Here is a 24,523-nt window from a genome sequence, read left to right as displayed (position 1 = left end):
GGATGCATATCCCCTGGAATGGTAACTGAAGCATGAAGGGACATATGAATCTTTAGTGCAGGAGTTCTCAAACTGGGGGTCGGGACACAAGGTTATTACATGGAGGCGTCACGAGCTGTCAGCTTCCACCCCAAGCCCCGCTTTGCCTCCAGCATTTATAATGGTGTTATATATAAAAAAGGTGGTTTTAATTTATAAGTGGAGAGGTCACACTCAGAGACTTGCTATGTGAAAGGGGTCACCAGTACAAAAGTTTGAGAACCACTGCTTTAGTGCATCTGGCATGTAAACATCTTGGGATGCTGGCTACAACAGCGCCATGAGAGTGACTGTTCTCACTTTCAGGTAACATTGTAAACAAGAGGCGGGCAGCATTATCTCCTGCAAATGTAAACAAACTTGTTTGTGTGAGTGATTGGCTGAACAAAAAGTAGGACTGAGTGGACTTGAAGGTTCTAAAATTTTACCTTGTTTTATTTTTGAATGCAGGGTGTGTTTTTTTTTAATAAAATTCTACATATTTAAGTTGCACTTTCACGATAAAGAGACTGCACTACAATACTGGTATTAAGTGAATTGAAAAATACTATTTTTGTTTTTTTACAGTGAAAATACTTGTAATCAAAAATATAAAGTGAACACAAAATACAAAGTGTACAGTGTTGTAATTGAAATCAATATATTTGAAAATGTAGAAAACAACCCAAAATGTTTAAATAAATGGTATTCTATTATTGTTTAATTGCACGATTAATCACGATTAATTTTTTTATTCGCTTGACAGCCCTTATATATAGGCATATAAAATATATATAGTGGTTGGACCTGTGCAGGTGTTCATGAGTGGGGGAGGGAGAAAATACAAATAATCATCTCTGAGCTTCTACCCAGGGCTATTTCAAAACATCAGTTTCTAAGCAGAACTGCCCATTTAAAATCAATAGGGTATTCTGCTTTAAGAACCGAAATTATGATATGTTCCATAACGTAGCTCAGAACTGCAGTTCGACTACAGCTAGCAGCAGTGGTGGTTCTAACCATCTCAAAGGAGGGTGGCCGAAGTAGGGCAATAGCCATGTCCCTACACATGTCCCACTGGTCAGAGCACATGCTGTGCCCTCTTCAGAGTGGCAGAGGTGCCAATTGTGTGTGCATTCTAGGGATCTGTTCCCCTTCCTCCCCCAAGCAAGTGCACACTGGTGAGCATAAGAGTAGGTATCTACTATGGAAGGTATCCAAACTCTATTAGAAGGGTCTGGGTATTTGCTGAATGGTGAACGAGGTCTCCGGGAGAAAAATCTCAGAAGGGAGACTATTAATTTCAATTTTTTTTAAAGAAAAGGATGATGAATGTTGCCCAGTTTCCCAAGTCAGCATATATGGCATCCCATTTGGGCCTTTAGAAATGAAACCTTGAGGAACATCTGCTTCTGTTATGCCTGATTTCATCTAGTAGTTTAGAAAAGGATGTGGAAATCAGTATTATATCCAAATAGAAGTTTCAGTTTTTGGTGGGTGGAATGTATTTACCCAAACTGGGATTGGGCCAGGACATTTGGTTTGGCTAAAAAAATTATGCAGACTTGGAAAGCCACAGACACTCAGGACTTTAGTGTTAAGCTTATCAAAAAGCTGACACATTGAGCACCCCGCTGATCCCTACTACAACATTGGGGTGGGGTGGCTTTTTAGTACCGACTCAGCAGTAAGATCACCAAATCATCAACACCACTTCCTGCAGCATGTGGATTGAAGGCTTCCCAGGAACTGCCAAGGACTGACCTATTCCTTCTTTATGAGCTCTCATAGGATTGCAGCACAAGGTAGCATGGCTGGAGGCCATTGACAGGGCCCAATTCTATTCTAATTTAGACAAGGTAAATTAGGAGTAACTATTGAAGTTAGTGTAGTTACATTGATGTAAATAAGGGCAAAAATCAGGCTGATGGTATAGAATATGATGTAATATGGGAGCATTTAGTAAAAACTAGAATTGGTAGTCCATCAAGCAATGAAGGAAAGAGAAGCCAAGTGGGTGGGAATGGGGGAGAGGAGAACACTACTCAGGTACCGAAGGAATTGATTGCACTCATAAGTGAGACAGGCAGGAGTACATTCTATGAGATAAGATGTGGGAAAAAAATAGATCTGGACTGCAATCAAAGTCTGGACATAGCAAAATATTGTACCAAAATATGAGTAGAAGATCTTTGGTTTAATTTTTTGGTTTGCCAGGACAGACAGAAGGTAGGGTTGGTTGCAGGTACCAGCCATAGGACAATTTAACAGCAGTGAGTGCTACTGTGTTTTTCATATCACTCATTACATGAAGGTATTAAATTTCACATCGGATTATGTATTGGCAACAAATAGAAAGAATTGATATCAGATGCTCTCATTGAAAATATCATTTTAGACACCAACTGACAGAGTGGCATATTTACTGGGGATGACTAATTCCAATGCTGCTTTACTATTTAAAACTCAATTTTGACTTGAAATTATAACAACTCACTTTTGTTCCAAAAGCCATGAGCATGCAAACATCAAAAAATTTCTTTCACTGACTGATTCATAACAAATTGACAAACTACTTACAGTATAACAGGGATTTTGTCAACAAAAAGCCCCTTATTAACAGTGTGTCAGGTTGTTTACTTACCACCCGAAGCACCTTCTTGTGTCAGTGTGTTATCCTGCAAGGGCCCTTGTCTCCAGTGCTGCAACCATCTGCTTCTGACTAGGTCTTCCATGGCTCAGCCCTGTCGCCAAGTCACATGAAGTTCTGTCCCCTTCTGGGTAACAAAAAGGTCCAACTTGAAAGTTCACAAAATGTCCCAACAGAAAAGAGTCTTTAGCCCCTGCCCTGGGCTATTCCTCAACCCATTCTTGTGAGGGAGAGGGGTAGTCAATCTTCAGCCCCACTGAGAGTTCAATGTTTCTTCCATTGGGCTTCCTACGCCTTCCTTAGTGCTGGTAGGGAAACCAGACCTACCCTCTACTTGGGGTCTGGCCCAGGGATTCTGTATTAAGTAACTAGGTCTGCTACTTGGACATGATGCTGTTTCCCTGGTTCACCTCCTATCCTCAAACCCCCTTGTACTGCTTCCCCACAACTTGTATTTAACAGTTTCCCTTTGGTCTCAGGCCTCTAGTTTCTTCCTACACCCTCCGATTCTTCTGCAGGAGTGCTGGAACAATTTATATAGTGGGGGTGCTGAGAGCTATTGAACCAAACTGTAAACCCTGTACATGATGGAAACCACTTCAGGTGGGGGGGAGGGGGTTACAGCAGCACCTCTGCTCTTCTGACTCTCTTGAGCTAGCCAACTCTCTGAGAGGTTGAGTCCACAGAAAAGTACTGCCTCCATTGCAATCTCACCCCTACTAAGTTCCCTTAGCTTCCTTATAAGGCTCGGGTGCCTAATGACCCTTACTTAACTCTTCCCCCTCACACCAGAAGGTAATCAGTCACAGGTGCCTTAACCCCGTCATTTAACAAGTGATGGAAGTTAGCCCCATCACAGAGAGGAGTTGACTCTGACCTTTAAAATGTAGACTTTTATGCTTCCTCAGTTTCTAAATGTGGAATTGATGGTTTAGCCCGTTATATATCACAGAATAAAGTTATTAACACATAGCCTTCAATGTTGCTACAGTTATTTGTACAGCAGACACTTACAGGGTATATATTATCTCCATACACAAAGTTATTCAGGCAAATATTTAAAACAGCAAACAGTGTGATACTTTTAGACATCCTGTCAGATTTGTGGAAACATCTCAAAGTTTCAGTCCTTCCATCTGGTTTCTCTGAAATGTTGCAACATCACGACAAACCCCAGATCACTCTGATATGCATCAAAATGAGGCATTCATTGTGTGCCAGCTCAGTATCTCTCTCTCTATTTTAATATAACCTGATGGAAAAGGGAAGCCACAGCATTCTCCTGACCATGGGCTGCCATCTACACTGCCATGATACTCTGCCAGCTAACGATAAATACATCAATAAAAATGGTGATGCTGTTACATGACTAAGTTACATTAACAAATAAGCCTTGGATAAGTTAAATAAAGAGTAACGTTCCCATGTAGCAATGTATAATGGTCCCTGCTATTTCTGGTCATTTCTTGTGGATTTAAATGTACATCTTTAGCAACATTTATGGACTCAACCACTTGTTCTGCCATGTCATTCTAAAAAGTAGTACAAAATGATTTTGAGTGAGCTCAGCACCGGTGAATGTGCACTTCTAGCACTGTTAACATATTCAGATATTCCAAGGCCAGAAGGGACCATTGTGATCATCTAGTCGGACCTCTTTTAATAAATCACTGAAAGCAATCTTTTTAAATAAAGATTCTTCCAGTCACTACATCAAGAAACAGGAGGCTGGTATATGAAATGTACAGGTACCAACCTTCAAGGACGGTTGACAATACTGTGATTAAGAGAAATCTGTGTCTCCTCCTCATTCCCCCCGCCCTGGAAAAAAACAACCCAAAAGCCCCCACAACCCTCCCCATCTAGATGTTTTCATTGCCTAGTATCACATGTATATTAAAGCCCCAGTTCAGCAAAGAATCTAAGCACAAACATGCACTTACAGTTAAGCATAAGTCCCACTGAACTCAATGGAACTTAAACACAAGCTTAAAGTTAGGCACGTACTTAAGTACTTTGTAAAATCAGAGCCTAAAATATTTCAGATTTTGCTATGCTGTAAATTTCTACAGCGTATGTGCACAGTTTTATATACACATACATAATAGTTCAAATGACTGAGTCATAGCAATTGAGAAAACAAAACTAATTGGTATTCATTCAGTAAATACTTAAGTACAAGATGTGGGTTGATTTTGCACAGTGAAGACTTAATAACAGGCATGAAATCAAATTGCCAGTTCCTCTGGGCACAGAATACCATGCCTAATTACATTTTGCAGCCACTGTGTAAATCAGTATGATCACCAAGACATTACAAAAGGGTTAGGAAATCATATAAGGGGTATGGATATTTAATGGTATTAATTCCATTACAAATTCCTATAACTGGATATATTTTCTTGTTCTGCTCGACTTTACCATGCTATACAAAACTCTTTTGCTCCATAATATTTTCAAAGCATTTTAATTGACTAAGTTCTATTAACCTTCCACTGTCTTGAAGCATTTATCATTAAGAATGGATGGCTCACATATAATACAAACCTTAATCAATGATTGTTTATTTGTGTGAAAACAAGAGACACAGAATGAGTGCTTTTAATTAGTTTGCTTTGCAGTTTACAGAGTGTTTATATCAACAAATTAGACAGACTCCTATATTTTGCAAGCTCATTATTATGCAGTGAAAACAAGAAAGTAAATGTGAAGAATTGTGTAGGGAAAGTAAAAATAAAATTGTTTATTTTCCCACCCTTCAGATTTTTGTGTTAACTAGACCTGGTTGTATAATGCAAAAAGAAGGATTTTGGAGCATTTGCAAAATCAATACTCAAGTTGTAATCAAGACCTTGTGTGTTTGCTTTGTCCAAATATTCTGCCACAGATAAGATCTTTTAATCAGTACTAAGAACCACCCTTAATTATTTTAAAAATAATAATTATAAAAAAAGACTATTTCAGCTATTGTGTCATAGTATGACCTGTCAGTAGTGGTTATGCATAATATGTAGTGAAAGTATAAGAAAATCCCCATAAACTAAAATCTGAAACAAAATTTTGAAATTCAAAGTTTTGAGATTTTCCAGAAATGTGCATTTTCTGCAAAAGTTTTGTTTTGAAATCAATGAACATTTCCCACAAGAAAAAAAAAAGTAAGTTAACATGTTTAAACATTTCATTTTCAACACAAATGGAATTTTTCACCAAAAAGAAATAAAATTCACGCTAGCTGTAGTTGACAAGGCAAGAACAATTCTGAAGAGATCTGCATGAGTCAAATCTTTTTCAGCCAAGCCATATGGCACAAAGGTGAATATAAGGATGTAAATCAGGATGTCAGAATAAAAGTGGTCCTCCTAATAGTGGACGTAACTCAGTTATGGATATCAGAATACTCAGTGTGTCATGATTTAAAAAAAATCACTAGCTTTTAGTAGTCAAACTTTTATGATTCAAGCAAATTTCTTAAAAAAAAAAAACAAAAAAAACCAACCAAAACAAAATTTTCATATCCAAACTTTAACAGTTTTAAAACTTGCCAAGAACAAGGTGATTGATGTAGTAAGATACCACCTTTAAATCAGTTTGCAGTCAATAGATGGTGTACAAACATTTTTAAAACCCCACAATTTATACTTTGGAAATCATATTTGCAATTAAGTTTAGTTAGATAGCTTGGAACAGTCATTTTAATTCAGTTAGGTATTTTTAAATAATTTTTAAACAGTGAGAATATATTGCACTCCTTCATATTATACCAGGTAGTGGTGGGCTACAGATAACACTGCAAGCACTTTGAAGAAGTGCCTTAGTAGGTGGAAATGTATCTCTCTCCATTGAAATCAATGGAGTGATGTTGGTTTCCACCATCTGAGAATCTGACCCATTATTACAGTTCTCAGTGTTTCATTAACTTTTTTGCCTTTAATCTTTTTGAAAAGGCAACATATAATTCTTCTCAAAGAGATGAACGGCTCAATTTAACTTTATCATTTTCTTAACTGCAGATATAATCTTCTATAAGCCTTGGGCCTCTCAGTACTCTATCTGTAATCAAAATGAATCAAGCAACAATGCTTTTATAATTGAAAGGTTTTATAACCCTAGGCCAGGACATTTCTCTGTAAATATCTTATATAGAAGAGATTTAAAACAGATTTCAAATAGACAGCATCAGATACATTTGGGAGAATGGTGATGTCAAATTTTGCAATGTCACTTTTCCTTTATTAAGTATGCTTAATTCCTCCCTCAAAGTCTCTTTGGTTTGCAGTTCAACTTTAAAGGAGAACATTAGCAATGTAAAAACTAAGTTAAATACAGATTTCTGCCCTGAAATTACCAGCTTCTGGGCGTGAATTCAGCACAGAAATATATCTTTTTAAAATATCTTTTTTCCTCCATGTGTGAAAACCTCTTGGTATTTCCTGATTCACTATAGATATTCCATAATGCACTGGATGATTTGTATGGGTCACAAAGACACTTCCAGGATTTAAATATACATTTCTTCATTTGTGTTTATTTGTTTTATTGAAAGCACCTGTCATAGCTTTGCACACTGTTCTGAATAATTAAAAATCCAAGTACAAAGAATTTATAGTTAAAAATGGTCCAGTACACAATGGACAGATCCTCAAGTATACGAACTATTTTGGGTGCACAAGACAACATTGCAGAATGCAAAGTCAAAAAAATAGAAACTGGGTCAGGCTGCACAGGGGAAGTTGCATCCTTCATTCAAGCCACGAGGCTTTTAGCTCAAGCATTTCTTATGATCACAGAAGTTTGTAGAATTTCATAGGAATAACAGAGACAGACAGATCTCAATGCACGTATTGTGGCGGTGAACTCAAATAGTTTAGCTAAAGCTGGAAGTACAAAGAGGATTTCATAATGGGAAAAATAGTTAATAGATTTCACTGCTGAATGCCCCTTTACCCCCCCGACACAGTCTAGATTAGTGGGACAATGAAACAAAGGAGTCTCCTCAATTCAGTTCTTATTTTAATTGGCAGTTCCAAATGTTGGTTAGCACGTTACCATCTATGGTTTTCATTCTTGTTTCCCTTTTCATTTCTTGACTTCTAGGCAATTTGTCATTCCTTTAGTCTGACATATTAAATAACTATTTTCCCCATTTAGTACGGTGTCCCCAAAGCATTAATAACTGACAACATGAGCATAATCTACAGTTTACTATATACATCCCCCCCAAAATTATACAAAACTAACCACCACTACTCTCTGATTACCCATCAACCATCCTCCCTAGGTGACATGAGGCCAGTATCATAGGCACTATACTGATGGGTGTCCTACAGATGTCATATACTAGATAGACAGCATCTGAGAATTAGTGCGAAGGAAAAGGTAAATTTTCTCACAAGAAGAAACTTTGTAGAGGTGCCTTGTGGGACCAGGGAGTAAACAATCTTTCCACTCCTTAAATGGGCTGTAATGTTACCAGGCCAGATCCTTATGTGAGATGGAACAGTGCCTGCTGAGGAAAGGGTAGGAAAGCAACTGTGGGCTAGATCCACAAAGCACAGTGGAATCTTCAGCCCAAGTTAGGTGCCCTGGCTCCTTATACAATGCATAGGGAGAATTAGGCCCCCTAAGAAAGGGATTCCAGAAGCAGCCAAGAAACTGAGCAGGGAGCTGCCTAAGCTAGCCAGTAAGAAATGCTGATGAGAGGGGGCAAGGCCTAAACCACACACCTTAAAGGTAGTTAGGGCCCTAACTGTGGGCTGGAAGGAGATACTTATCTCTTCTTGGGATTCACAGCCATAACCCTCTCGTGGAGTTAGGCACCTAAGGTAGGGCAGCACCTTCTTCCCCCAAAGCCACCCCCATGATAGCCTACTGACTAGGTACACTTACCTGGGATGGGGGAGACCAGTTTTCAAATCCCTGCTCTGCCTGATTTGGAGCAAGAGCTTGTACTTCCATCTCTCAGGTGAGTGCCTTTACCACTGGACTATATAGTTGGTCTCTATGGTCCAATGAATATTGAATTATGTATACAAAATGCAACAACTTCAATAGGAGAGATTGTCATCTTTAAAATTTCAAAAATCTCACCGCACGGACATTAATGGAGCAGACCACACTGCTCAGAGCTATTGCTGCAGACATCACTGTATTAATTTGCAATCAGTTCACATTTTACGATTTGCAACCATAAGGGCTAGAAACATGGTTGTTTTTTCAGTCAAAGTTTACATCTTGAGCACAATTCTATAACCAAGACTTGGTTCTGTACTATATATTTTGTTACCAGAAAGTCAACTTATGATGTCCTAAAGGATGCATCTGTCCTCTCGATTTGTGTCAGGAATCTATATACGTTAATTACACTGATTCCTTACACACACACTTAACAAATATTTGGAAAATGAACACTTCAGTAGTTAATTGAATTAAATATATTTAACTCCTATACTGAATGTGTGGGTGGCTTGTCTAAGTACTGCCACACCCTCCAGAGGTGAATATGAATAGTCTAAGCATATCAAATCTGAATTACTTACTGAATTTGAAGTTTGACTTCGAACTTCTAAAGGCTTCCACGATGCTTTTAACCCAACATGGCTTTTACTGCCAAAGTTAGATTATATACTAATACCTTCTCAGAAAGGACATGCATGTAACATTACCTATTTAGTCACTCTGTACACTGAGAGTATTGTCTAATGGTTAATGCACAGGAGACATTTCTATTTCCTGCATTGCCACTGACTTGTCATATGACTATAGGTCAGTCTATGAATCCGTGTGGTTCTCAACACACACAGGATCCACACATGGAATTTGCAGAACCAGCGTCTAAATACTATAGAATTTACAGTTACGGTTTATAGTTATGGTTCACTGTACATAGAAAGCCACACATTCAGTGAAACTACACATAATTTCTTGATTGCTGTTGCTTATTCACTAATGTGTGTACAGATCCTTTTGTTTAGATATACCTGGGGACAGAATTTATCCCAGTGTACTTGTGCAATGCCACTAACCAGAGTTTGTTTTACCATGGCTTTACTTCTATTTTCTCAGTATGATCAGGAAGGGTCAGTCAATTTCAGCAAATATTTATTCAAGATGATCATTTCACTACATGGCCATTCTGTTTAACAGTCAGATCTGCAATTGCTGGAAGTCACATGATTTACTAGTAGAACCTGATCTTTCAAGTTCAGCTGTTATAAACATTAGTTATTAACAGAGCTGTCTGAAAATGTTCATACTGAAATTGGAGAATGTAGAGAAAAAAACCACAAAACAACCATTATATAATTAACTTTTATCCAGTGCCGTTTTGCCAGTCTTCTCTAGAAATTAGAATTAATGTTTCCAATAAGAAATGGAAAAATCTTACAAGACTAACAAAATCTGACTGCAAAATGCCATAAAGTAACTAAACTGATACAAAAACAACGAGTCCAGTGGCACCTTAAAGACTAACAGATTTATTTGGGCATAAGCTTTCGTGGATAAAAAACTCACTTCTTCAGATGCATGGAGTGAAAATTACAGATGCAGGCATTATTATACTGACACATGAAGAGAAGGGAGTTACCTTACCAGGGTTGACAGGGCCAATTCAATCAGGGTGGACGTAGTCCACTCCCATTAATTGATGAGGAGGTGTCAATGCCAAGAGAGGGAAAGTTGCTTTTGTAGTGAGCCAGCCACTCCCAATCCCTATTAAAGCCCAAATTAATGGTGTTAAATTTGCAAATGAATTTTAGTTCTGCAGTTTCTCTTTGAAGTCTGTTTTTGAAGTTTTTTTGGTAACATACAAAAGCCAGTAGGAGAACACTTCAATCTCCCTGGACATTCTATAACAGATTTAAAAGTAGCTATACTTGAACAAAAAAACTTCTTGAATGGAGGTGTGGACACCTTTGGAAATCTTAGGCATAGTCTGCAGACCCCCAGAGGTCCATGGACCACAGGTTGAAAACCACTGCTCTGGTAGACCCTCTACAGCTGAATAAGAAGACAGTTGTCCTTTGAAGAGGACAACACTGGGCATGGAGGACGCCGTGATTAAGCAATCATGATGGTGCCAGACTGCTGGAAGTAGCAGGGAGCGGCCCTTGTAGTTAAAATAGAATGACAAAATCAGCATCTGAACATTTCGCCATCTGTCAATTCTGAAATTAGCCTAAGGAGATGCTATTTAATACTTGTTGGAGTATCCTTTTTGAGGAATGCTGCTTCCTTGAGAAACTCATGCAACCCCATTAGACTATTAAGGCCTGATACAAAGCCTAGTGAAGTCAATGGCTATCGTTCTATTCCCTTACATGCACTTTGGATTTCCCTATGCCCTCTTTCGTGCCCCCCCCCCCCAAAATCAATACAGTTGTATGTCTTTAAGTGAGAAAAGATATCTGTGAAAGGAAAAGCTGCTTTGAAAAATACGGAGTTTTACACAGAATTTCTGATGAAGCCGCACCAGAGAGTTGCAGAAAAAAGATGGAAAGGCTTAATAGGAACTCATATGATTCTTACTGAAAATTAAGAGAGAGACCTCCATATCCTGCATTTTTGTGGTTGGGGAGCGAGTCATTAGTAGTTTTCAGTGCATAATGCTGCAGTCACCAGGATCCTTGTGGGAAGCAAACCCTTTCCTTTTCTGCTGACTAAAAACAGTTAAGGGTATAAGTTTAGTGGGTTTCTTCTTAAGATATTGCATGGAATAAGACTGACTGGAGAAGAGGTAGATAATTACAGTTTATTACTGGATGGCTTTTATGTTATTAATCCCTCGTTTAAAGCCCTGATACTGAAAAGTGATCCACACAGGCTTAAAAATCTGCCTGTGCAAGATTTAGGCACAGCGCTGTCATTAATAAAAAATTCTGCCACTTGATTTAAATACTTTTCAAATTTATATTTTTGTCACTATACAATTTCAGAATTTACATGTCTACTCAAGCTAGTCAAAATATCTTTTATATTGTTTGATGGGAAATGGGTTTTCAACAAAATGGAAATATTCACAAATTTCCATTTTCATTCAACTCAATCCAAAAACTGGAAGGTTTTATTATTATTATTGGCAAAAATTTGAAACATTTGGTATTCACTAGCTGAAAAATTCAGTGATTGGGCTGTCAACACCAATTTCCTCCTATTAGATGATTCCCCATGGATACTCCCCCCCCCCCGATAATTTATTGGTCCCTAGCAAATTCTTTTCTTTTGTTTAATTCCTTCTTTGTTTACACCAACATCAAAAGATATTAGCCTATATCAGGAAATTTGTTTTGTTTAGTTAATTTCTTCACATAGTGACTGTGTAGGAGCAAATCATAAAACACACAGTAGTGGATTATTGAAGAAAACAGAGTTCAGAGGACATTCTCTATAAATAATAAATTATGACTTAGCTTAAACTATTTATTTATCTGGTAGAGCCGCTGAGTTAATTAGTCATGTAACTCAATTGATATCAATGGTTAAAGTGGACTTACACCAAGGATAACATGAGAGTTAATGGATCCAGCTGCTATGAAACATCTAATGGGTCTAGATTTAAACTGATTCTGTAAATATTATATAGAGAGATTCATAGTGTCATTTAAAATGTAAGGTAAGCATCTGTCCCTGCATGAAAGTGCCAGAGGAAGGGTCGGTTTAGATACTACAGAAGTGCTCACATACTACAGCAATGGGCTCCGGCATAAGAATTTAGGGAGAGAGAAAAGAGCATTCCATCTGTGAACACCAAGTCAGGGGCCAGGTATAATGTGGCCCCTGCACTCCTCTAAATGCAAGGGTTGCACAGGCTACCACCAGCATTAGACTTTCTGGCCAGCTGAGCAGATCTGCTGCACTGTTCAAATTAGGTGCAGTGGCTGTGCTCCCATTGCACTTGCCATGCCTCTTGGAGCTGACAGTGAAGCCCCATAGCCTTTAAGACATAATATTAAATTGGGAGGGGAGGAGATTAGTTAAAAAATAAAACCTCTTTTTTCTCCTGGGGGATGATTGCAAAGTTTCAGAACAGATCTCTTCCAAACTTTGATTAAAGCTGGAGGTTACCAACACTGCAGACAAAGTATTCCTTAGGTGCCTAGTTTCCATTCCCTGGGAGGTCATCATCAGCTTCTGGTGCAACTTTGGGCTCTAGGTGATGTTAGACAAACATCTACTTCAATTCATGTGTGTATTAAATGTTATTGACTCCATGAATATGCCCCATATTTCCCCCCATAACCTGAGGGTGGTCTGCTAGTGTTCCTGTAAAGAAAGAAAAACCTATCCTGTATACATGAAGATTTCATTGGAACATTAAAATCAATAATGCAAACATGACAAATGGTCTTGTTGGGCAATTAAATGATTAACCTGGTCTAATATCAGTGCTCTTTGGCAGTCTAATCTCTGCAGCCTTTGCTCACGGAAAATTCCCATTGGTTTCAATGGGATATTTTCATTAATGTGGACTACAGAATGATTCTTAGTGCACAGTAAGTTGCCATGCTATAGATTTACACCCTGGCATGTCATACGGTAAGTGGCTGTGCAGACCCTTCTACCACACACTAAAAGTTCTGTAGTGCACTTTGACCTATTGCCATTTCAAGCCCAGTCACCAAGCTAGTGCTTACATTTAGGGTCAGATCCTACTCCTCAGTGAAGTCAGTTAAAAACCTCCCATTTATTTCAACAAGAATAGCAGCCGGCCCATACTCACCAGTCAGTGCTTTGTACAAATTTGCAGTCTAGTCAGTGACCATACACTTATATATTAATAACTAAGAGTATCCGTATACATTTTTCTTCTAGGGATAGAAAAAGTGGGGAATCATTATAAAAACAAAGGCCAACATAGATATGCCTATCTTTAAGCATCCAAGGGTTTGTGGGTTCTCAGCAGCAGGATACGGTTTATCGTCAAGTTGGCTGAGACTGTATTGTGTTTTATTTACTTCTAAATGGATACCTGAGAATATGATGATAAAGTGTCTTTACAGTTCTGTGGTTTGTTTTTCAGCTGTTCCATGTAAAAGGTTTCCTTTCTAAGCATTTTGGGCTAGCAATTAGTGTAACACACACAAAACATGCAGAGGGAGGGTGTCTGTCCCACTCTCTGGGAAATTCTTGCAACTGCCCACATCCAGATACAAATTTGGAACGTTAAAATAAGTCTTGGGAGGAGAAAGGTTAGTGGGGAGAGGGAAGTTGAGGCACCAAGAGGCACAATATATTTATCACATCTCTCTGCAAAATATGGGTGGCATTGCTATTAGCAAGATGCATGGGAGCAATAAGTGTAAGTCTTTTACTGATGCAGAGCTGATTTAATTATTTGCTGTAAATAATTTGTGATGAAATTTGATTTTTTTGCTGAATTATTTGCAATTTCTTTTTCATTATTTGACCAGCTCTTGTTGTAACTCTTGGCCTCTCCTTCCCCATTCTTAATTTTTTTAATGTAATCCCTTTCTGCATTATTTAGATTGTATATCATTGAGGGTTCCCTGAATGATTTATCTGCCAAAGACTATGCACTCACGTTATAATTATAAATAATGACAACATAAGTACATCAGAAAAGTCTAATATAAATTGTCCTTGCTGTCATTAGCTTTTCCACCCATGCTTTTACAACAGCATGGTTTAAATCTGATTTCCTCCTGAGGACTGTTTTACTCCTCAGCAGTTATTGATTCCTATCTCCAGGATGCTCACAAATTAGTGGAAGTCAGACAAAAAACACTAAGCTTGTTTTTTCATATTGCACTGAGCTTTTAAGTATCTTTACCTGGACAGTTTAACTGCTCTGCAGAAAGATGTTTTACCAACTGCAAAATTCCTTTTGGTAAGAATATTACATAAATTAGATGGAAATCTGCTACATTCTGCTTTTTATTTTTCACAAGATATTTATGTAATCTATTCATTTATACAATGTATGGCAGAATGATATGAACAATGCAGAGTTGTTGCAATGGGACACTAGTTCTGAATTAGGCTAGTGAGCTCAAAATATAGGGTCCAGGTTTAAAAACATTGGCCCCAATTCCTTGGCTATGACAGAGGACTTCACAGCATAACTCAGGAAAAGCATGCATGTAAAAATGGCTTTAAGCTACTTTAGTGCTCTCTTACTGGATCTGTATACGAAGCCTGTCCCAGGCGGTAAACTACAGCATCCTTCAGGCTACTCTAATTTATGGCTGCTGCCAATGGAAGTCAAGGATATATGGGTGCAGGGAAGCACTGGTCAGGCTTCCTTTTCCCTGACCAGTCTCCCAGTGCTGGCTGCAAAGAGAATAAATAGTGTAGGAGTCACTGTACTACTGTACACCATTGTGGGATCCACTGCACTGGGGTGATCCTCCCATAGAGGGCTATCCAAGATTTGAGCTACTATAGCTTGTCAAAGCAGAAGACTGGTGGAACCTTGCCCAAACCAAACTTCCCTCTCTTCCCTTTTCCACCCCCAAGAAACAGAGACATTCACTAAAGTCAGGAGGCGGAATCAACTGGTTCCCCTTTCTTCTGCTGTAGTCTGGAAAATTAGCTCTTATGTGTTAGACATCAACTCCTGTGTTTTATTTTTTTCTTTTATGCCTTTAGGCAGTTCTCCACTTTCATCTTTTTTAAATTGGGTTTCATACTAGTTCCAAGGTGTGTACTTTTAAAAAGACTGACAAGGTTGTGGCACAGAAAAATAAGCACAAACAGTTCCCAGGAAATAGATAAAAGTTCCAGTAAATGATGACATTGAACTTTTCAAAGTTCAAATGGTTATCTAAACATGACTATCTTTCCTAATCTTTAGAGATTACAGGTGTCATGTTTAACTTTTCCTGTTTAGTTGAAATTATTGTAGATGTTTAAATTGTACTTTGTTTTGTTCTTTATATTTTTGAATTCATTTCTCTTTGGTATACATCTCTTTTATTGAGACTTTTGTCTTTGTTTTCTAATTAAAAGCTTGAGTCTCCTCTGTGAAACTGGTTTCACGCTATCATTTCAATAGAATTTAAACTGGTAACTCCACTGAAACAGAGTTTACAGAAGCATAAAACTGCTATAAAAAAGTGGGGAATCAGGCCCCACATTTTTAAGTTGGATATTTTCTGTCTAATCAGCCACTACTATAGCTTATTTTCTCAACCAGTGGAAGGTATTGCGAGTTTCAATAATCTTTTGCTTCATGATTGTTCTGTTAAGACCAGTAGACCCGGCCAGGGATTTCTTCATTATTGTTTGTCTTGGACCAGCAAAACTGAGTATTATGATGCTACTGTTCATGTTAATCTTTTTCAGTGGTAAAAGTTAAAAACCATTATGAAGATGTAGCTTGATGTATTATGTTTAAATGTATAAAAGGAAGTAGAACACTGATATGATAAGCTGAAAATTATCCCTTTTTATCTTCTGAAACAATGCTTAATATTAAAATTGTATAGTAAGAAAAACAGGACACTTTTTGGAAGTATTAGTTGCATAAAGCACTCAGGTAGCATCAAGGTATATAAGTACATTTTGGAAACCTGAGTAATTAAGCCTCTTACAGATTTCGGTATCATAGTCAACCACTAGCTCCCACTATGCCCTCCCAGAAGTGTAGCAAACCAAGATAACCTGATTAGATAAGGACATGGCATGAGATATATTTATTCAGATGTACTAGATGAAAAACTAAAGGATAATATTTGTGATGGAGGAATATGTGAGGAAATAGACAAATTTTGTTGGCAGTTATATACCCACAAAGCCATCTATTGAAAGTCAGCTGTACTGCAATGCTGTGAGCAACTTTTCTGGTTTGTAGCAAAACTAAGGCAATTCCAACCACAACAGTAAATTTTTTCTTGCTTCAGGAGGGTTTGAAAGTTTAATGTTACCTCCTTTTGCATTGATTTAATTTTGGGGCCCAGGATTGATGCATGATTAGGTGACACTGAAGGTTAATAGAGTGCAGAACTCTATTAGTGTTTGATATTAGGTCTAAAGAGCTTGATCCTTCAAGGTGCTATGCACAGTCAACTCCCATTGACTTCAGTGAGACTTGAGGGCACCGGACAGCTCACAAGAGCGCTCAAAAAGCCTGATCCAAAGACTGCTTTGGATTTCCCCTTCAGGCTAGTGGGCATTGGATTAGGCACAAAGACCCAGATCCTCAAAAAGTATTTAATCAATGGGAGTTAAGCTCTTAGTCTCCTAAATACCTTTGAGGACTTGGGCCAAAATAATTATGATAGCTTGAGGGAATGTCTGGTGTTCTGATAAAATGCTATGATTGGAGACAGAAGGTGAAATGTTTGCCCCATTGAAGTCAATGGCAAAATTCTTATTGATTTCAATGGGACAAGAATTTCAGCGAGTGTATTCTTGATTGTGGTTAAGTGTAAGGGTGTGGACTCACCCCTGCGGCACCTCCTGTTGGTTGTCCTTGGGAATTAGCTCATTTTCCAGCCAGGAGCGCCCTCTGCAGGCCGGAGATCCACCTTACTGCTGGCCCCCGTGTCCCTCCCGGACCCGGTGCCCCTTTCTCTGGGGTGCTGTTCCCTTGACAGTAACCCCTTAGTCTCAGGGTCCCCCCACCCACTATCCCCACTTCACCTCAGTCTTGGCTACTGCCAGTCCTCATCTAGCCCCCATTCACTGGGGCAGACTGCAGTGTATAAGCCACTCATCACAGGCAAAGGGGTTTGGACCTGCTGCCTCTGGCTACCCTTGGGCTGCCCCCTGCAACCCAGTACCTAATAGGCCTTACCAGGCCTGCAGTCTGGGGCTTTCCTAGGCCGGAGCTCCCCAGCTCCCTTGGCCTTTCCCCAGCCCTGCTCCACTCCAGATACCTGGTTAAGCTCCCTGCAGCCAGGCCCTTCTCTCTCTGAACGCAGAGAGAGACTGTCTACTTGAGCGCCTGGCTCAAGCCTTTATAGGGCCAGCTGGGCCCTGATTGGGGCGTGGCCCCAGCTGAGCCTGCTTCCTCCTAATCAGCCAGGCCTTTTGCCCTTCTACAGCCCTCCTCCAGGGCTGTTTTAAACCCCTCAGGACAGGAGTGGGTAAGCACCCCACTACATTAAGCTCAGTCAAGATAATTGATTTGGGCAGATGGGACAACTAAAATTCATTACAGTATAATGTTAATACAGTAAAACCTCTTACCAAGATCCAGGTCTTCCTATCTGAAGTATTTCTAAAAAATTGATTGTTAGTGGGACTCTTACAGGGAGGAGCAAGAAAATATTGCCTTCACAAAAACGAGAGTCTTAAAAAAAAAAAAAAATTCACAATCTTAAAGATGTTCTAGAACTTTCACTTTAGTGCATATGGTCAGTTAATGAAAGCAGAAAGGGTGATTTTTAGCCTTTCCATTGAAAAACACTGAATAACTGTCATAGACAATTGTATGCCACCACCAGAATTCAAAAGCAATCCATGGCTGTTGAAGAGCACCTTCACCACTAGCGCCCTCCCTTGTGGCTGAGTGTGGCATAGCATAGCAGTTCTTTCCTATAGTGCTCCCACCAATCCTGTGCTGGTCTGTCTTTTATCACAACTCGGCCCTGTGGCCAGATAACCTTTTAATTCTACTCCTTCTGGGATAATGAAGTCCGACACAACATGAGTCCAATGTCCTTACATTAAGTCTTCACCCCAGCTCTCAACCCAGTGATCCTTGCATCTCAGGGCTCTCAGAAGTCATTCTTTTATGCCAGGATTACATACCACCTTCCCCAGTAGCTGGAAGGAAAACCCAAGCCCTGCCATTACACTGGATTCCAGTTGAGGACCCCTATAACTAGCAGCTAAAGTCTGCTCTGTTGGACACCTTTCTGCTGCCACCCTGGATTTCTTCTTATTGTAGCCTGTCAGCAGAGCTCTCCACTGAAATCCCCCAACAAAATCCCCAAACCAAAAGTACAAATAAACCAATTTCTGCCCTCTTTAGGATTAACCTTTGATGCTTCTTAAGTTCCCCTGCTCTGGTCTCCACTGAACACCTACCAGGACTCTCTCCCTAGAAGTCCCAATCCTGTTCTTTTATCAGGGTTCATCATCAGAGTTTGTTCTACCCCAGCAGCTTCTCCTTGTCTCTCCTGGCCTCCTGACAGACTTCCCTACTCAAAAGAGGATGTAAGGACCTACTTTACCCTGGACTTTCTCCTTGATCCTCCCAGTCACTACATTTGCTAGTGCCAAGAGAGGGACAGCAGAGTTCCTTACTTTTCTCCGTATAGTCTCCTTCTGCTCCCAGTTTCTTGGCTTTATAATCACCACCCACTTCCTCCTCAGCTCAGTCTCACCCTAAACTGAACCTGGCCCAGCCTCCGGTGTGACTAGGGGGGTTAACTGGACTCTCCCATTCCAATTAACTCTTTCAGAACCAGATGGCATATATAGCTCTCCATAGTGGAGCTGCAACACAGGCAATCAACAAACATTCATTCTAGCCTATGGGCTGGAGTAGAAGCTATAGCTCTAGTATACCTCTACGTGGTAAGGTATGGGCCACTAGGTCTGTATAAGTGCTAATCACACAGCCCTTTTGATGCTTCTCTCTCTGAGGCCAAGGTCAAGCCCCACTATCAGGCTTAAAAAATGCACAAGGAATAGTGTAGGATTTTTCAGCACCTGGTGAACTTCATTCGATAACAGCAAAGCCTTGGAGTGGTCAATTCTAAAAGCAAAGAGCTTTAAATCACACTGTGGATGCCAAGACATATGCAAAGTAAGAGAGCAATGTTTTTAACATTATAATATTTCCATGAATGGATCTCTCTCTGCGTACTCCAGTATTTAAAAATAACACTGAAAAGTAGCCTGACCCAAATAGCCTGAAAAACAGTCTATGATTAAAACTTATAATTGATCTACGGTTGGAAAGTTGACTATCCATCTTCACTGGAATGGCATTTCCACAGTTCCCTTTATTAACTTTTCAGAACCTATTATAAAGACAGAAAACTACTGCTTCAAGAATTCTTTTCTATAATTAAAACTTAAAAGGGACAAACTAATGAGAGTATGGAGGAAAGATCTGAACTACCACCTCAGTGAAAAAATCTGGAACAAAGTGTGTAGGAATACAAATGCAGCCAATGACTGAAGGTTGAAACTTATCCAACAAAAAATCATCTTCAGAACATTTTGGGATGTGTGAAAACTACAAATGCTAGAACAGTGAAGAGGAAACTGGGGATCTCATCCATATGTTATGGAAATGCTACTGCCCACTAGTAAATTATTTCTGGAGAACAGAAGAAGAACTGCTAACATTGTTATAAACACAGGGCCTGCCTGATGATTAAAGGTTTTTTACCTGGGAGTTCTTAATGGTCAATTGTGGCCAATTAGATATCCTATGCCAAGAAATCATCTTTGATGTACAGTAGAATTATGACTGAGAAATATGGCATTATTTAGAAATTACCTTTAAAACAGAAAGACAGTCAACAGCCTCCTAGGAGGATGGGATCACTAATATGCAAGCTCAGAGATGCTCTGTACAGCAGGTGCAGTTAAAGAACTTTCCACTGGTGTAAAGGATTCTGCTAAATTCACAGATAATCCCTATCTTTGAACTTGGGAAGCTCATTGTAACCAGTAGAAATCTTTCAGACATTTTAAAGGCACCCAAATCAATATGAAAGTAAACTGAAAAACAAACAAACCTAAGGACCAGGTTCTGTCATTCTTACTTACAATTAGTAGAACCATATTCCACATGTAGACCTGTTGAGTTCAGTTGGACTACTCATACAGTCAGGTACTCAGCATGAGTCAGGGTAGTAGAATCTGGCTTTAAAGTTTGTATCCTTAGATACATTTTATAAAGGTAAGATGTGCTCCCATTTATTTGTTCTTATAATACAATAGCAAGGGGATATTAAATTAAATTGAAAGGCAACAAATTTAAAACTGATATTTTTAAAACACAATGCATAATTAACTATCATTTTATCCTTATTCCAAGATAACAGTTAGAACTTTATTATGAATAAATGACATTTAAATACAATTTTTAAAAGACTTTTGCTTTGAACCAACATTTTCTCTTCTTTGCGAAGTAATATATACATTTGCAGAAAATAATTCTCCTTGCTAGTAAGAGAGTCATAACACTTTGGATTTATTCCAGGTACTAGTTTTATTTTTAATTTCTTTATTCATTCTTTTTTACATAGTATTTGCGGAATTCAGCATCTGGAGCGAGCAGGAAACAAGTTGACTCTCTTTGACTCCCTTTATTTCTGCATAGTGACATTTTCCACTGTGGGCTTTGGGGATGTTACACCCAAGATCTGGCCTTCAAAACTGCTGGTTGTCATTATGATCTGTGTTGCCCTTGTGGTGTTGCCCATACAGGTAAACTCTGATTGTTTTCCATTTGGAAGAGTTGGGGAAAAGACTGTATTATCTTGAAATATATCTTGCAACTGTCCTTACTGTGTATGTAATGTCAAAAAAAAAAAAAAAAAAAAGAGTACACCAACTTGTATGCTTCTTCATTTTATGCAGAGTTGGAGCTTTCTTATTTGTTTCCTTGTTTGTAAAATAAATGTGCATATGGTTTATATATGCTAAAATGAGAGGAGCTAACAAGTTTTCAAATCCTCGTAGAAGCTGCTGGCTCCCATCAGACACCAAAGAACATACAGACACTGTGTGTTGTCCAAATTTACCCTCATGCTGGGATTTACCTTTATTGTGAACTTAAATAATAGCAGCAAAACTAACAAGCAGCTAAAGCTTTCTCCAAACACTTAGCTATTCCTAGCATTTTCCGCTTCAGAGTAACACCTCAAGGGGAGAAAAGGGCTTTGTGTACTGGTCTGAGCACAGGACTGGGGGCCAGCTCTTATCATTGCTCTGACACTGAATCACTTAACATCCCTGCCTCAGTAGAATGCGGATAAGAAAACACTCCAGTCTCATTGGATTGTTGTGAACATTAGCTAGCTTGTATGGAGCTTCGAAGTTGAAATGGTATATGCATGGTGGTTTATTGGTACTAATTGTATATAAAACATGTGGACATTACTCCATTGAAGTAATGCTTTTATGTATTTAAATTATTCCAGGTACATTGCATATCATATTGATCCCTAGAGTTCCCTTTATTAGGATCTCAAAGCAGAATTTATTGTGAATCGGGGGATGCTGATTAAGGTGGTAGAGGGAAAAGTGCCACTTATTGAAGTCCAGTTCAACAGCTGCCATAGTCAATACCAAAAAACCAGCAGTTCTCCAGGAGCAGCAGGGACAGAACATGATGTTTCTTTTAGCCATATGTTTAAGTGATGCCAATATTTAAGGTGCAGATCAGACAGTAAGAAATAATATGCAGACTTCATTGTATCAAGAGTTGCCAACTTTAGATTTTTAAAAATCTCTGGGGAGAAACTGAGGCATTGTTCCATTATACATAAGTAATACATTGGTGTTTTTCTTGCAGTCCCATCTCTTGGAGTCGTGTAAATTACAAATTAACCCTAAAGACTCAAATACCAGGAAAAAAATACATTTAAAATAATCTCATGATTTAACTCAACTTTATGATTTTTGAATGCTTGAGATTGGCCTATTGATGTATTATTGTGCCATCCCATCAGCCATCCCATCTGCTTAGTTGTAAATTGCTGCTCTTGGAAAGAAACAAAGACAAAGGGTGGGGGTTCTAAGTGTGTCTTTAATTCAATGAATGGATGGACTAAAGCATAAAATATAATTAACTCATACTGATAAAGATGCGTATATTGCACAGCTGCTTATATGTATTTCATTCACATTTGACAATATATTGCAGTTTGAACAGCTGGCTTATTTGTGGATGGAGAGACAGAAGTCTGGGGGTAACTACAGTCGACACAGAGCTCAGACAGAGAAACATGTGGTACTGTGTGTCAGCTCCCTGAAGATTGACTTGCTTATGGATTTCTTAAATGAGTTCTATGCTCATCCCAGACTGCAGGTATATTTACAATGCAAGAGTAAAATAATAAATTCAATTAGACATTGGTCACTCGCAGACAATCTTCACAAATGGTCTGTAATTTGTGTGTCTGAATTAAAGAATGACTGACTGACTGAAGCAAGTATAATTGCAAGAAGTCGCTCAGAACAAGTACAGGGTGCATTCATTTTAAATTTATCTAAATTGGATTAAACAGATAGAAATATGCTTGTGTCACACAGAGTCTAATTACTTTGATTATACCAGTTATCTTACAGCCAACAAATTTTGTGAAAATTCGTTTGGATTAACCCAATATGATGCGTAAAAAGAAAAAGATAAGAAAATTGGTCATTTCATGTTTTTCTGCTATTCTGGGGCCTCGTCCACTGAACTCAATGAGAGTTTTTAAACATAATTGTGATTGCTGCAGTTAAGACAGAACATGGTATAGTGCAATGGACATAGCCTGATAGTCAACATTGCTCACAAGTGAAGAGTTTCTCAGCGTAAGCATTAAGAGAATTAGGGAATACAAAGAAATGTCTTTTTCATATGGCTGACTATATCCTAATCTGCTCTGTGAAAATTTTACATCTGAAGGCGAGCCCTGTGTAAGCTCCAAAGCTTGTCTCTCTCACCAACAGAAGTGGTCCAATAAAAGATATTACCTCACCCACTTTCTGTGTTAGTCTGTATCAGCAAAAACAACCAGGAGTACTTGTGGCACCTTAGAGACTAACAAATTTATTTGGGCATAAGCTTTTGTGGGCTAGAACCCACTTCATCGGATGCATGAAGTGAAAAATACAGGAGCAGGTATAAATACATGAAAGGATGGGGGTTGCTTTACCAAGTGTGAGGTCAGTCTAACAAGATAAATCAATTAACAGCAGGATACCAAGGGCGGAAAAATAACTTCTGAAGTGGTAAGAGAGTGGCCCATTACTTCCATGTTATACTTTTGGCCTTCACAACATCCACTAGCAATGAGGTTGACTGTGCATTCTGTGAAGTACTTCCTTATGTTTGTTTTAAACCTGCTTGTAGCAGAGTGCAGCAGGGGCCCCCTTGGCTCCTGCTAGGTCCACAAAGTCACTCTGAAGCCCTGGGGTTAATAACCACTGATGCAGTTTATTCACAGACTTGTTCCTACCACTTTTCACTATGTACAGTTGGTTCTTCACTATCTGCAGTAAGTAAGGACAGAAGGGAGGTCCCTACTTCCACTCCTGCTTTTTCCCTTTGGCTTCCTTCCCCTGAAGCTTTTATACAGCCTCAAGCTAATTAGGTGACAGCTGTCTCTGCTTCCCCAATTAGGGCCAGGTTATTCCCCTAAATGGGAGCTGGTGTGAGAGGGCTGAATAGGCAACCCTTTGCACCTCTGCATCCTCTACTGGGGGGGGGGGCACTAAAGGGAAGTCTTGCAATACTATAGTAACATGTATTTGGAAATGTAAAAAAATAACCAGTGAAATACATTCAAAAATTAATTTTTAATAATTTGAAATTACATGAAATATATTCTTTAAGAACATTAAATGCTTTAATAGTATATATACATTTGCAATTACATAATGGGCTGTCGCTAGGTGATAGTGATGGTTGGTGTCAATCGGCTGTCGCTGCCTGGGGGTGGCACTGCTGTTGCCCAGGGCAGGGTGGGGAGCTGGGCTCTGGGTTGGGGGGTGCCTGGCTCACAGGGGCTGAGCTCAGAGCTGGGGGTCAGGGCTGTGGGGGGATGGGGATGGGGACGGGCGGTGCCCGGCTCAGAGGGACTGGGCTCGTAGCTGGGGGTCAGGGCTGCGGGGGATGGGGTTGGAGCTAGGGGTCAGGGCTGTGGGGGGGATGAGGTCGGGGGGTGCCCGGCTCAGAGGGGCTGGGTTCGGAGCTGGGGGTCAGGGCTGCGGGGG

The 24,523-nt window shown here is 39.3% G+C and overlaps 1 protein-coding gene across 1 annotated transcript in view; it reads left to right on the top strand.

The window, feature by feature from the left end:
- Positions 1 to 24,523, top strand: part of LOC112117767 (potassium channel subfamily T member 2) — a 287,927-nt gene that overhangs the window by 138,386 nt on the left and 125,018 nt on the right. Inside the window, exons 10-11 of the mRNA XM_026655747.2 lie at positions 20,842 to 21,022; positions 22,464 to 22,628. Coding sequence (XP_026511532.1) covers positions 20,842 to 21,022; positions 22,464 to 22,628 — 346 coding nt within the window. The remainder of the gene's footprint in view (positions 1 to 20,841; positions 21,023 to 22,463; positions 22,629 to 24,523) is intronic.

This window comes from Terrapene carolina, unplaced genomic scaffold, assembly GCF_002925995.2.
Source record: "Terrapene carolina triunguis isolate 2854851 unplaced genomic scaffold, T_m_triunguis-2.0 Scaffold211, whole genome shotgun sequence".
Classification (NCBI taxonomy): Eukaryota; Metazoa; Chordata; order Testudines; family Emydidae; genus Terrapene; species Terrapene triunguis.
This window is presented reverse-complemented; position numbering and strand designations above follow the sequence as displayed.